The sequence below is a fragment of the Mauremys mutica genome, chromosome 5, assembly GCF_020497125.1.
Source record: "Mauremys mutica isolate MM-2020 ecotype Southern chromosome 5, ASM2049712v1, whole genome shotgun sequence".
NCBI classification, from domain to species: domain Eukaryota; kingdom Metazoa; phylum Chordata; order Testudines; family Geoemydidae; genus Mauremys; species Mauremys mutica.
Genome location: NC_059076.1, coordinates 21,817,489 through 21,829,608, shown reverse-complemented (window position 1 = coordinate 21,829,608; position 12,120 = coordinate 21,817,489). Strand labels below are relative to the sequence as shown.

At 40.8% G+C, this 12,120-nt stretch overlaps 1 protein-coding gene across 3 annotated transcripts in view; it reads left to right on the top strand.

Annotated features, from left to right (window-relative positions):
* LIN54 (lin-54 DREAM MuvB core complex component) overlaps window positions 1-12,120 on the top strand; it is a 66,836-nt gene that overhangs the window by 20,466 nt on the left and 34,250 nt on the right. For 2 of the 3 annotated variants that reach the window (XM_045019794.1, XM_045019792.1), the window contains exon 2: window positions 10,873-11,603. In XM_045019794.1, the coding sequence (XP_044875729.1) occupies window positions 10,914-11,603 (690 nt within the window). In that variant the 5' untranslated portion in view covers window positions 10,873-10,913. Of the gene's footprint in view, window positions 1-1,545; window positions 1,672-10,872; window positions 11,604-12,120 lie in introns of those variants that run through there. The other variant, XM_045019793.1, reaches the window with a different exon arrangement.

Genomic DNA, 12,120 nt, shown 5'->3' with positions numbered 1-12,120 from the left:
AATGCATCCCAAGTCCTCAGGGCAAATTAATCATTAAAAAACGCTTGCTTTTAAACCATGTTTTATATTTACAAAGGTACATTCACCAGAGGTCCCTTCCATGGCTTCATTGTCTGGGATAGTGGCTTGGGAGGCTGGGAGGGAACTTCTGTCAGGCTGAGAAAAAGCTCCTGGCTGTTGGGGAGAACGGAGTGGTGTGTGCTCTCTGCAAGCTTGTCCTCCTCTTCCTCCTCCTCTTCCCTGTCCGCAGAATCCTCAGCCATGGCTGCGATTACCACCCCCACCTCGGAATCCACGGACAGGAGTGGGGTAGTGGTGGTGGACCCCCCTAGAATTGCATGCAGCTCAGCGTAGAAGCGGCATGTTTTCGGCCCTGCCCCGGACCTTCCGTTTGCTTCTTTGGTTTTCTGGTAGGCTTGTCTGAGCTCCTTAACTTTCACACGACACTGTACTGAGTCCCTGCTGTGGCCTCTCTCCATCATGGCCCTGGAAATTTTTTCAAATGTTTTTTCATTTCGTCTTTTGGAACGGAGTTCTGTTAGCACGGAATCCTCTCCCCATATAGCGATCAGATCCAGTACCTCCCGTGCGGTCCATGCTGGAGCTCTTTTCTGATTCTCAGACTGCATAGTTACCTGTGCTGATGAGCTCTGCGTGGTCTCCTGTGCTGGTGAGCTCTCCACGCTGGGCAAACAGGAAATGAAATTCAAAAGTTTGCGGGGCTTTTCCTGTCTACCTGGCCAGTGCATCTGACTCCAGATTGCTGTCCAGAGCGGTCACAATGGTGCACTGTGGGATAGCTCCCGGAGGCCAATACCGTCGAATTGCAGCCACACTAACCCTATTCCAAAATGGCAATACCGATTTGAGCGCTACTCCCCTCGTCGGGGAGGAGTACAGATATCGATATTAAGAGCCCTTTATATCAATATGAAGGGCTTCGTTATGTGGACAGGTGCAGGGTTAATTCGGTTTAACGCTGCTAAATTCAGTATAAACCCGTAGTGTAGACCAGGCCTATGACTTGAATTGCAGAAGAATCACAGCTGTTATATGATGTATTGATCACATCTCTCATTATACACATTCAGCTAGTACAGAAGAATTAGGTAACAACCGTGGGGCTTTGTTTTCTGTTGAAAAGGTCAGGTGATCTTATAAATCAACTTAGTTCACTAGATCCCCATAACTCAAGGTTTTTCTTTTAAAATGTTATTAAATACATCTCTATATTTTTCATCTATGCCATGCATGGGTTATGCCCCCTCCAAATGTTCTTTACTATTTGAGGTCACACTTGGGGAATTATGAGATTTTTCTTTTATGTGGGTTACAGTGTATAACTCTGTAATCCATGTTTTATAATCTTTTTAATAACCATGCATTGTAGGATGCTGCTTTGTAGAAAACTGTTCAGTAGCCTGGAAGTGTAAGGCATTTCATAGGACTGCTGACAGTTGTACAATATATTATTGCTGTCCTTTCTCCCCCCAAAAAAGAGTTGAGTGGGAAGAAAAGAACCAAGCAGGAACAACTTGTGTCTGTGTTTTAGGGCTTGGACACACTTGTGAGTTACAGCGCCGGATACGCTCGCTCACTCCCCGTCCACATTGGCAAGGCATGTAGAGCGCTCTGACTCCGCGGCTAGAGCGTTCCTGGTGCTCCACCTCGGTGAGTAGAATAATGTTTGATCTGCCCCCGCTGGAACGCCTCAGCGTCAGTGTGAACGAGGTGTTGCATTACTGTGCTCTGATCAGCCTCTGGAAACGTCCCATAATCCCCTTAAGTCAAGTGGCCACTCTTGTCATTGTTCTGGATATGCCCTTTGAAAGCTCTGTTTGACAGCCGGCTGCTTATCTGCTCCGAGACAAAGCAACCACTACTGTGGAATGCTGTGTGTGAGAGAGAGAAGCGGGGGGAGGGGGAGTCTGCTGCTGTCTGAATTTACAAGACAGCATGCTGACATGCTCTCAGCCCCTCCCCTCCCCCCCAAAACCCCACTCTATCTCCCCTCACATACACACAACATTCTCCCTGTCACTCCCCATTTGAAAAGCACGTTACAGTCACTTCGATGCTGGGATAGCTACCACAATGCACTGCTCTCTGTGGCCATTGCAAGAGCTGGTAATGTGGCCACGCCAGCGCGCTTGAAGCTGTCAATGTGGACAGACTGCAGTGCTTTCCCTACTGCGCTCTACGAAGGCTAGTTTAACTCAAAGCGCTCTACATCTGCAAGTGTAGCCATGCCCTTAGAATGTGACTGTAAGGGGACACAGCATATCTAGAACTTGATGAACTGAAAATCAGCTATGGAATATTCCATATAGACCTACTTTAATCAGATAGATGCTATGGAAGGAAGGCTGATGAAAATATGCTTGTATCACTCCTGTCAATCTTTTTTTATTTTATCAAGGTTCTAGATGTGCTGTTCCCCCTTCCTGTAATGTTGTATGTCATGAGCAGGACACGAAAAATCTACAAAACATTGATTGGCTGAGTCCTGTCAAAGTGCTTGGCCTTTTTGCCATTCCCAACTGCTGCAGGGGGAGAGCGTGGTCAGATTTCTACAAGGGTGTTGTCCCTGAATCCTTCTTGGGTCCTCCTCTTTAGTCTCTGACTAGTAGGTAGCTCCACCCATTCTAGATGCAGGAGGGGAAAAGAAACTCCCTTTTCCCCCTTCCAGTAGCTACTCTAAGGGGTAGGGTTATGCCTCCAGTACCCCCTGTGTTTAGAGGGGGCCAGTGCTTCCACAGAGCCTCCTATGTGGTGCTACGGGGGTAGAGTTGGAGGGCCTCGTCTCTGAGCCTCATGGGGACAGGTCTTCATTATTCCACCTCTTCCCCAGCCTCTATTTGGTTTTTATCCTCTGTCCCCAGGAATAAATCCAGTGCCTGTTTCTGCTGCTGCTCACAGCTTTCCCAGTCTGCAGTAGCAGCACTATGGAATTGGTATCATTCTTGACAGTCTCACTGCTGCCCCATAGGATTCTGAATCACAGCAGTGAAACTGCCCAGTTCTTCTTCATCTCATTCATTCACTTCATCTTCTTCATCTCACTGCCTTGCAAAGCACAAAGCTGCAATAGATGCCTGGGAGCTGGCTGTCTACAGACTTGCGTCTCCATAAGATTACATTCACTTCATGTATGGAAGGGCTAAAAACTTCAGTTTTTAATTAAACTTTACATTAAGGGAGAAATTGATGCCTTAGCCATACTTGCCAGGCAATGGTTCCCACTTGCTACTGAGATGAGTAGATTTTGGGAAGTATTTCTCAGTTTGCATGCAGCTTATTGTAATATTCAAAATCTCAGGTTTTAAGCTGTGCCTCGAGGAGACAGTAGGCCATAGTTTTGACTGTGTAATCATTGGCCAGACACTGCTTTAGTTTGACTATTACTTTTGTCTTGGGCCTAATTGTTTACTATTAATATAGTTTCAAGAACTTTTAAAAAATGGAGATGGAATTTTTGATCCTTAAGACAGTGCAAGAACAGTGTAATAGTATAGTATCTTGGGTTCATGTTATTGGTGCTTCCCAGTACTTTGTGTAAATGCAATTTTTATATGGTTTGTGTTGAGACATTGTTTTGTTAGTGAAGTGTAATGTAATCCTAATTATTATTTTGGAATCTAAAACTTTGATACTTTGATCTTGTAGCAGTGATTAACAGCTTAATAACTTTGGTAAAGTCTGACATCTGAATGGGTTCCTTTCTGTTCTTCTTGCATTATACGTTCAACAGAACTGGTCATAAAATCCAGCTGCCTTGCAGGTCTGTTTTTAATTCGTGTTTGTTACATATTTATTCCACTGGTCTGTTGTCTCTTAATCCCCTTTTAGGGGAAAAAGGATTTGTGTTCCTTGTTCCTTTATGGTTTGTAAAAGAAGGGTCTGAACACCCTTACTCATTACTCATCTTTTAAAGTTTTTTTTTGGCTTGAAAACAAGGCTTGTTCTTACCTTACCTTGCTCTATATTTTCCTTGTTTGCCTTAAAAATATCAGGAATACCAAGTAAATTGTCTTCCTTGTTTTTGATTACAAATTCCTTGAGTGACTCAAGTGAAGTCAGAGCTTCTGCAGCCCTTAATTGAAGGGATTGCTATGTTGTATCCTTAACAAAGAGAGATTTTTCTTTCTGTTGCTTGTTAGAAGGGTATTAAGAGAAATAGAGTTTTAAACAATCTACTTCCTTGGTATCTCTAATGTCATAACTTAGTATTTCTCAATTCCCCTATTAACTCTTCCCAGGTATACAAGATCTGAATTTCTAATATAAAACAGCTTAAACATATGAAAATCATTTCCATTAGGACCTCTGTTATACATAACAAGGAAACAAAAGATAATATTCCAATTTTTTTTTCCTTTGTAGGTCAAAGTTAGGAATTTAGGCTGTTTACTTTTTCGTACTCTTTCTAGATGTACCACTATAACCCTCATGGACGTTGACTAGAATTTGAATTGTATTCTGAGAAATCCCATTTGTGTTTTGTGGGTTTTTTGGTTAGTTTTATATTTTTTGTTGGTATATTGTTCAAAACAAAAGCAGGACGTAAGTTTATACATGCTATTATTGTTTCCTGCATGGATCTTATTATTTTTACATTTGGGTATGGGTTTACTATTTTGGTAAAGAAAATAACCTGTCTATGCTTCTGCAGTAGATTTTTTTTCAGCAACAATCGGTTCAATAGTTAAGTACCACACACTGCCCAAATTAGTAGCTTGAGGGCTTGGCTACACTTACAAATTTGCAGCGCTGCAGCAGGGTGTGAAAACACACCCTCTGCAGCGCTGCAAATTGCAGCGCTACAAAGCGCCAGTGTAGTCAGAGCCCCAGCGCTGGGAGCCGCGCTCCCAGCGCTATCCGTTATTCCCCACAGGGATGTGGAGTACAGACAGCGCTGGGAGAGTTTTCTCCCAGCGCTGGTGCTTTGACTACACTTAGCGCTTCAAAGCGCTGCCGCGGCAGCGCTTTGAAGTGTAAGTGTAGCCAAAGCCTTAAAAAATAGTCCTGCAGACCATAACTCATGGAAGAGACTTTATTTTTTTTCTCTCACCCTCTCCCTCCCACCTTACCTTACCAACATTGATTCTGGAGCTACAGCCTCTCTCTTCACTTCTCAGAAATTCATTAACTGCAGTGCAGTTTTGTTATCTCAGCTAATTATTTACAAAGAACCATGTTTTATGCTTCTAACCATATTAAAATTCTACATCTTTTGTTTGCTCTAAATTATTGCGCACAATTTTGCAAAAATAAATCAAACAATCCCCCAAACCTGACCACAGCCTATAATTGGTAGGGCTTTTAAGACAGCTGAAATGTTAGTGTTTTTAATTTTTCTTCTGTTTTTTTCATTTACAAAAAAGGATGACATGCTACCATTATCTGTCTGTAAGGGGAATTCTACATACTGCTCTATTTCTTTCATTGATAGTGGACACAAATATTTCCAGAGACGTATTTAGAGGCTATTAGGCTTTCAGGGAACAACTATATCTATGAGGTTCTCCACTATCAGTCCAAAAAGCAAAACACTACAGAGGAAATCTTGGATAGTCCTCCTCAGTAGAGACCATCTTAAGTCCATTGAAGTTAACAGAAAGTCTCCCATTAATTTAATTGAGCTGTGGAAGACGTGGATTTACGGGGCACAAACAACATAGGGTGACCAGATGTTCTGATTTTATAGGGACAGTCCTGATTTTTGGGTCTTTTTCTTACATAAGCTCCTATCACCTCCCACCCCCTGTCCCGATTTTTCACATTTGCTGTCTGGTCACCCTACAAACAACCTGCAGAGATCTCGGCACATTTGAGTTGTTGTAGCACTTCTGAGCAGTTCATTTTCTATTTCTGTCTCTTGGGAGCTGAAAGATTTTAACAATCTTTTCTTCTCATCCTGCAAGAAGATTATTTTTCTAATTAACCTTGTATTGTATTGTCCGATTGTTTATGGCTAGTGTAAAACCTAGGAGAATCATATGGCTCTGAACGTGAGTAGCAGATGTGGCCCAATGCATCTGGGTTGGTTTTTTACTCTTGAGGGGTTGTGGTAGTGTTATATCTTAGTTATATCCTAGTGTGGAAAGATCTTGCTGAGATTTTCTTGGTTTTGGGCTTGGATTCTGAAACCCTTACTTCTGTAAGGGCTTTCTCGGTACTTTGCTCAATATGGTGACATTATTCTCTGAGCCCACACAGTTCTAAATAGTGCTTCTATAGGATTTGCACACTGCGTTGAAGTAGGGATTTTTTCAGCATTAAGGATCTACCAGCTGTTGTATCTGGCAAAGCTGTTTCATTTTATTTGGCACAAGGCAATGGCTCTGCTGGTCACAAGAGAACGTCACTCATTTGGGGGATTATGTTAAAAGTTTGATGTATACTTTATGTAGCTACTTTTAGATTTATAAAAACTAGCTGCATGCCTGAAATTAACCAACGGCCTTCGGATTGATGTGAGGAAAATTATTTACCGGTGAAAATTGCATTCAGTAAATTAGTTTGAAATTACTTTGGCAAGGTCAAAGGAAATGGGGAAGGATCATAGATGTAATTAACTTTGGTATTTTAAAAATTCTGAATTTTTTTTAATATTTAACTTGTGCTACACAGCTTATTCTATTGATTCTGTAATTTTCATCAAAAGAATCCTATCTACCTTTATTGGTTTGCATTTTTACCAGTGAAAATGTTAATATATACCAAATTATTGTAATGCTATAACAGTTTGTTAGAAATTCATCATATATAAAGTAGTGAATGGGGATCAGGATTTAAATTTACTGAGAGGTTCTTATAGCCACATGTAAATACAAGAAGCCAGGCCATCTCCTTGTTTTTTGCATATCATAGAATATCAGGATTGGAAGGGACCTCAGGAGGTCATCTAGTCCAACCCCCTGCTCCGTGCAGGACCAATCCCCAACTAAATCATCCTAGCCAGGGCTTTGTCAAGGCTGACCTTAAAAACCTCTAAGGAAGGAGATTCCACCACCTCCCTAGGTAACCCATTCCAGTGCTTCACCACCCTCCTAGTGAAAAAGTTTTTTCTAATATCCAACCTAAACCTCCCCCACTGCAACTTGAGACTATTACTCCTTGTTCTGTCATCTGCTACCACTGAGAACAGTCTAGATCCATCCTCTTTGGAATCCCCTTTCAGATAGTTGAAAGCAGCTATCAAATCTCCCCTCATTCTTCTCTTCTGCAGACTAAACGATCCCAGTTCCCTCAGCCTCTCCTCATAAGTCATGTGCTCCAGCCCCCTAATCATTTTTGTTGCTCTCCGCTGGACTCTTTCCAATTTTTCCACATCCGCAAGGCTCACTGCATTTATCCTTTCTCCTATTCCTCTCTCTCTCTCTTTCTCTTAAAAAGTCATTACAGCCAAAGATGGCAACTTTGGGTACCTCCAAATATGGAAGTATATTTTATTGTTTTGGGGTAGCACTGAGGAGCCCTAGTCCTGGACCAGGCCTCCATTGTGTTAGGTGCTGTATAAACACAGAACAGAAAGTTAGGCCCTGCCCCAAGGAGTTTACAATCAAAGTGTAAGACAAGAGACTGCAGGTGGATACAGACAGATGGGAGAGCACAAGGAAATGACGAGACCATGTTGGTCAGCATGATAGATAGTGGTCTTGGCACACCAGTGCTGGATCATTGCTAGCTGATTTTGTATTTTCCTATTCTATGGTAAGTCTTGTCTGACAATTTGGGTTATCTTCTAAGCAGCATTGTGGCATTATTTTCTAATATGTCCTTACAAGAAGTATTGTTTTCTGTACCAGTAGTTACAAGGCATGGCATCCCTACAGACTGTGCTGCCATCATCCGAGAAGTAAAGTTTTCCAAAGGAGGTATTTCTGGCAGTGACATCAGAGAAATAAATAGTTTTACGTGCTTGCCAATAAGTGAGTTGTGTATATGTGGGTGTGCCTGTGGGTCTCATGAGTAAGTTATCTCACACTAGTAGCTGAAGCTTGGTATAATGTGAGAAATAAAGGCAGCATAATTTATTAATGTTAATGTCAGTGCATTATTTTGTCATGTTCTGAGATCCATTTAAAAAAAATCCCCTTAAAATAAAATGGGTTTAGTGGCTGCAGTTGAGGGGTTACTTCAGTGCCACTAAGTATAGGCATGTTTGTGCATTTATGGTGTGATGCTCTGAGTACCGTTCCCAGACCTAAAGAAGAACTCTGTGTAAACTCGAAAGCTTGTCTCTTTGACCAAAAGAAGTTGGTCTGAAAAAGATATTACCTCACCCATCTTGTCTCATTCATGTTTCTTTGGAAAAATAATTGGCGCCTGATCCTATGCTGGTTATGGAAGCAAAACAGCTGATGTGGACAGAGCTTCTCTTGGACGAGTGAGAGTTTTGCCTACATGAGGCATAATGCATAACATTTCATGTATTAAAAATAAAGCCTATTTAGAAAAGGAACAGTGCAGCCATATAACTATATGGTAGCTACTAAATCAATCATGTTGCAAAAGGGTTTGTCATTTTAAATGGCTTTTAGTCCTAGAGACTTGTTTACTTTAACCATTTAAACAGCCAGTCACTTTTTAGCTTGGCTTTTTTTAACATCGAAATATTTGTCATCCCATACATTACTTCCTTGCTTTAAAAGAGTAGAAAAAATATTTGAAGGAACAAATTTTGAACTTGCAACCTTTGAAATGTGAAACTAGCATCTTATCCACTAGATTCTACGGTCTTTTGTTACTAGCCTAGGGAATTGGTAGGTCTTAAATTAGCTATAGAAAAGTTTCCGATCCCTGATGGCAACAAAAACGTTGATTTTTTTTTTAAGGGCCATAGAATTCCTACAAAGCCTACTTTTGTTCATAACAAGCTGTGTTTGTGATGCCATACAAAAAATTTCCTACACTGTTGCTAAAAATAATAAATAAGGGAGTTTGGTTTAAATACTGGTATGTTAAAAAATTAGCCTTTTCCCAGAACAGGCAAAGAATAAAGTTCTAATGCTAAGTATTGTTATGAAAATTTCCCAAATTTCCCATCAAGTTTATTATAGAAAACAAACTTGGCTAAAGTCATTAATACCAAGCTCTAGTCTACACTACAAAATTACTGCGCTATAACTACATCGCTCAAGGTTGTGGATTATTCACATTCCTGAGTGATGTAGTTATACTGACCTATAGGTATAACTACATCACTGGTGTAGGTAATGCTATGTCGGTTGGAGAGTTTCTCCCACCAACGTAGCGACCACCTCTCACAGAGGTGGAATTGTTAAGCTGACAGGAGAGAGCTCTCCTGTCAGTTTAGCGTGTCTTCACCATAAGCGCTACAGCAGCACACCTGCACCTGTGCTGCTGTAAATCTGTAGTGTAGACCTGCCCCAAGATTCTCAGTTCTTAAAGTGTATTTGGTGCGAAACTCTTTGTTAATGATCTGTCAGTTCCGAGCTGCACCATAAAAATGTTTTGTTGATCATCTTTTTCTTGTATAGTTTTCTTACAACATTGTAATGAACAAAAATAAACAGAAACTAGTGGGAACCCCTGACTCTGTTAATTGCTTTCATCATCAGCCAGTAAGCATATAAACTAGATAACATACTGCAGTTTTTCCCTAGCTTCTGTACTTCATGGGTGAATAATCTACACTTATTCTATGGTCAGTTTGGCTGTTATCATAAAATGGTGCAAATTCAGACACACAATGGCACTGTAATCAATAAATGCAACCTCAGCACTTAATCCATGCATTTTAAACCATCCACAACAATAATCCATTAATTATGAATGGGAGTGCTGTAAAAATGGCACCACTGTACTTTGCTCTGCAACTTGCAAACCCAGGTTTGCGAGGGCAAGGTGTTATGGTTGTTACACCCTGAGGTTCAGCGTGAATGTTGTAAATGATAAGAGGGTACATAGTGTGCCCGTCCACTACAAGGTAAAAGAAATAAGCTGATGGAAGGAGGCAAATGCTGATCATTGTTGACTGACAATGTTACTTTTTTAATGGGAAGTCCAATATTCATGCTTCTGAATCATATTTACAGGAGATTCTGCCATTTTCATTTCCCCCTCTTCAAGGTTTTTCAAGTTGAGACTCACATATATAGAACCCACCACTAATTCTGTTTTTTTAAGCTTGCTTTTCTTTCTAATCAATTCAGCACACCCTGCTGTGTCCTGCAGATTAGTTCATTTATTCACTGGATGTTTTATATTACAGTCACAATTTGAGGCTCTTTCTTTTCTAATAAGTATAGAACAAGTGAGCTGTGCTTTCCCCCCCACCCCGTGGGACAACCGAAGCATGAAATCACCCATGGCTTTGAAAAGCAGTACTATTGGCTTGGTTCTCAAATGAGTTGGTGATCAAGTTCAATAGGTAACTAAGTTTGTCACTAAAATAGCTCTGCTTTCCCATGTGCTGTTGCTGAGATCACTGAAATTAATACTCGTAAACAAGTGAACTATTAGCACATTCACTACTTCAAACAACTCCACAGAATGACAGCTTGGTAATGAATGTTGGCATGTGTGACCACTAAAACCATTCATGAACTCTTACATTTTAATTCCTGGCTTTCTCTGGCCTCAGGAGATGTGGGTGTATTGCAATGCTGCTGGAGGAGGTCTGATCTAAATTAGGATTGAAAGGAAATTCAAGTAAAAGTACTAAAGAATCAAGGATAAATTTCACATGAAAATATAGTTCTGCTAAAATTCCTGCACCTCCAGTATTTGTGCACTTATGTTCCTCTATGGTAATACTATTCATGAAGCTTTGCTGAAATGTATGTTGTCATGGAGTTTAATAATTTATGACTTACTAATTGACTTTTTTTTTTTTTAATATAGTTGCAGTTCCTGGTCATTGCCTTACTGCCAGAACATCTACGATGGAGGTGGTATCAGCAGAGGTGAACAGCTTACTCCCCGAGGAGATAATGGACACTGGTATAACTCTGATGGAAGATGATAGCATTGAGGCTGTTATTGTGGCGTCACCTATGGGAGAGGCTATTCCTATGGAAACAGAACTGGAAGAAATAGTGAACATAAGCTCAGCCAGTGACTCTGCAGCTACAACCACAGCCACCACAGAGCCAGCTACTGTGCCCAGCAATCACTCAAGCCAAGTTACAGTGAATACCACAATTACAAAAACTGACACTAATGCAACAGTAAAATCTACCTTGCAAAGTGGCCTCCATAAACTTGGTGCTCAGACTCCTGTCACTATCTCAGCCAATCAGATTATTCTGAACAAGGCCACTGATCTTAAACTTGGCAACCAAACTATTAAACAAGAAGGGCAAAAGCTAATTGTGACAACTTTGGGAAAGGCTGGCCAGCCAATTGTCTTAGCACTACCCCACAACCAACTACCCCAGACTCAGAAGGCCACAATTCAGGCTCAGGCAGGAGACTCCAAGGTACCTGCCCAGCAGATCAAAGTAGTTACTATTGGAGGGAGGCCAGAGATGAAGCCTGTCGTTGGTGTCTCCTCTTTGACGCCGGGAAGTCAGCTGATAAATACTGCAGCCCAGTCTTCTGTATTACAGACCCAGCAGTTAAAAACAGTACAGGTAAAAGGGGTTGTACTAATGAAACTTTTTTTAAAATAAATCTTTTTTGTCTTAGAACTAAAACTGTTCCCATATTGAAGGTTCGTTTTTGTTGATAGAAATGTGTTTGCATGTGTGTGCACACGCAACCCTCACAATTCACCGTGCATGTATATATAGAATATTGCTTCTAGTGTATTCAGTCATATGTGAATGTATTTAAATTGTAAGTTCTTTACATCCAACTACCTTTTGGAAGATTAAGGTTTATCGCAGAGTATGTGTCTATGCCATCAGAATGTATTGCAGTGGAGAGAATTCTTCACTGAGTGTTTCAGTTAATCCCATATACCTGTGGGAAGATTGAACTCTGCAGGGATATTAAGTTTATTTCTTCTAAATCCTTATTTATTTATTTATTTATTTCCGATTGCTGTTTACATTTCTAAAGCACACCAGGCTGAATCTGGAAAAAAGATCTTCCCACAAACATTAGCTGGGGATGGGAAAATAAAACTCAGTCTATATAAAAAAACAG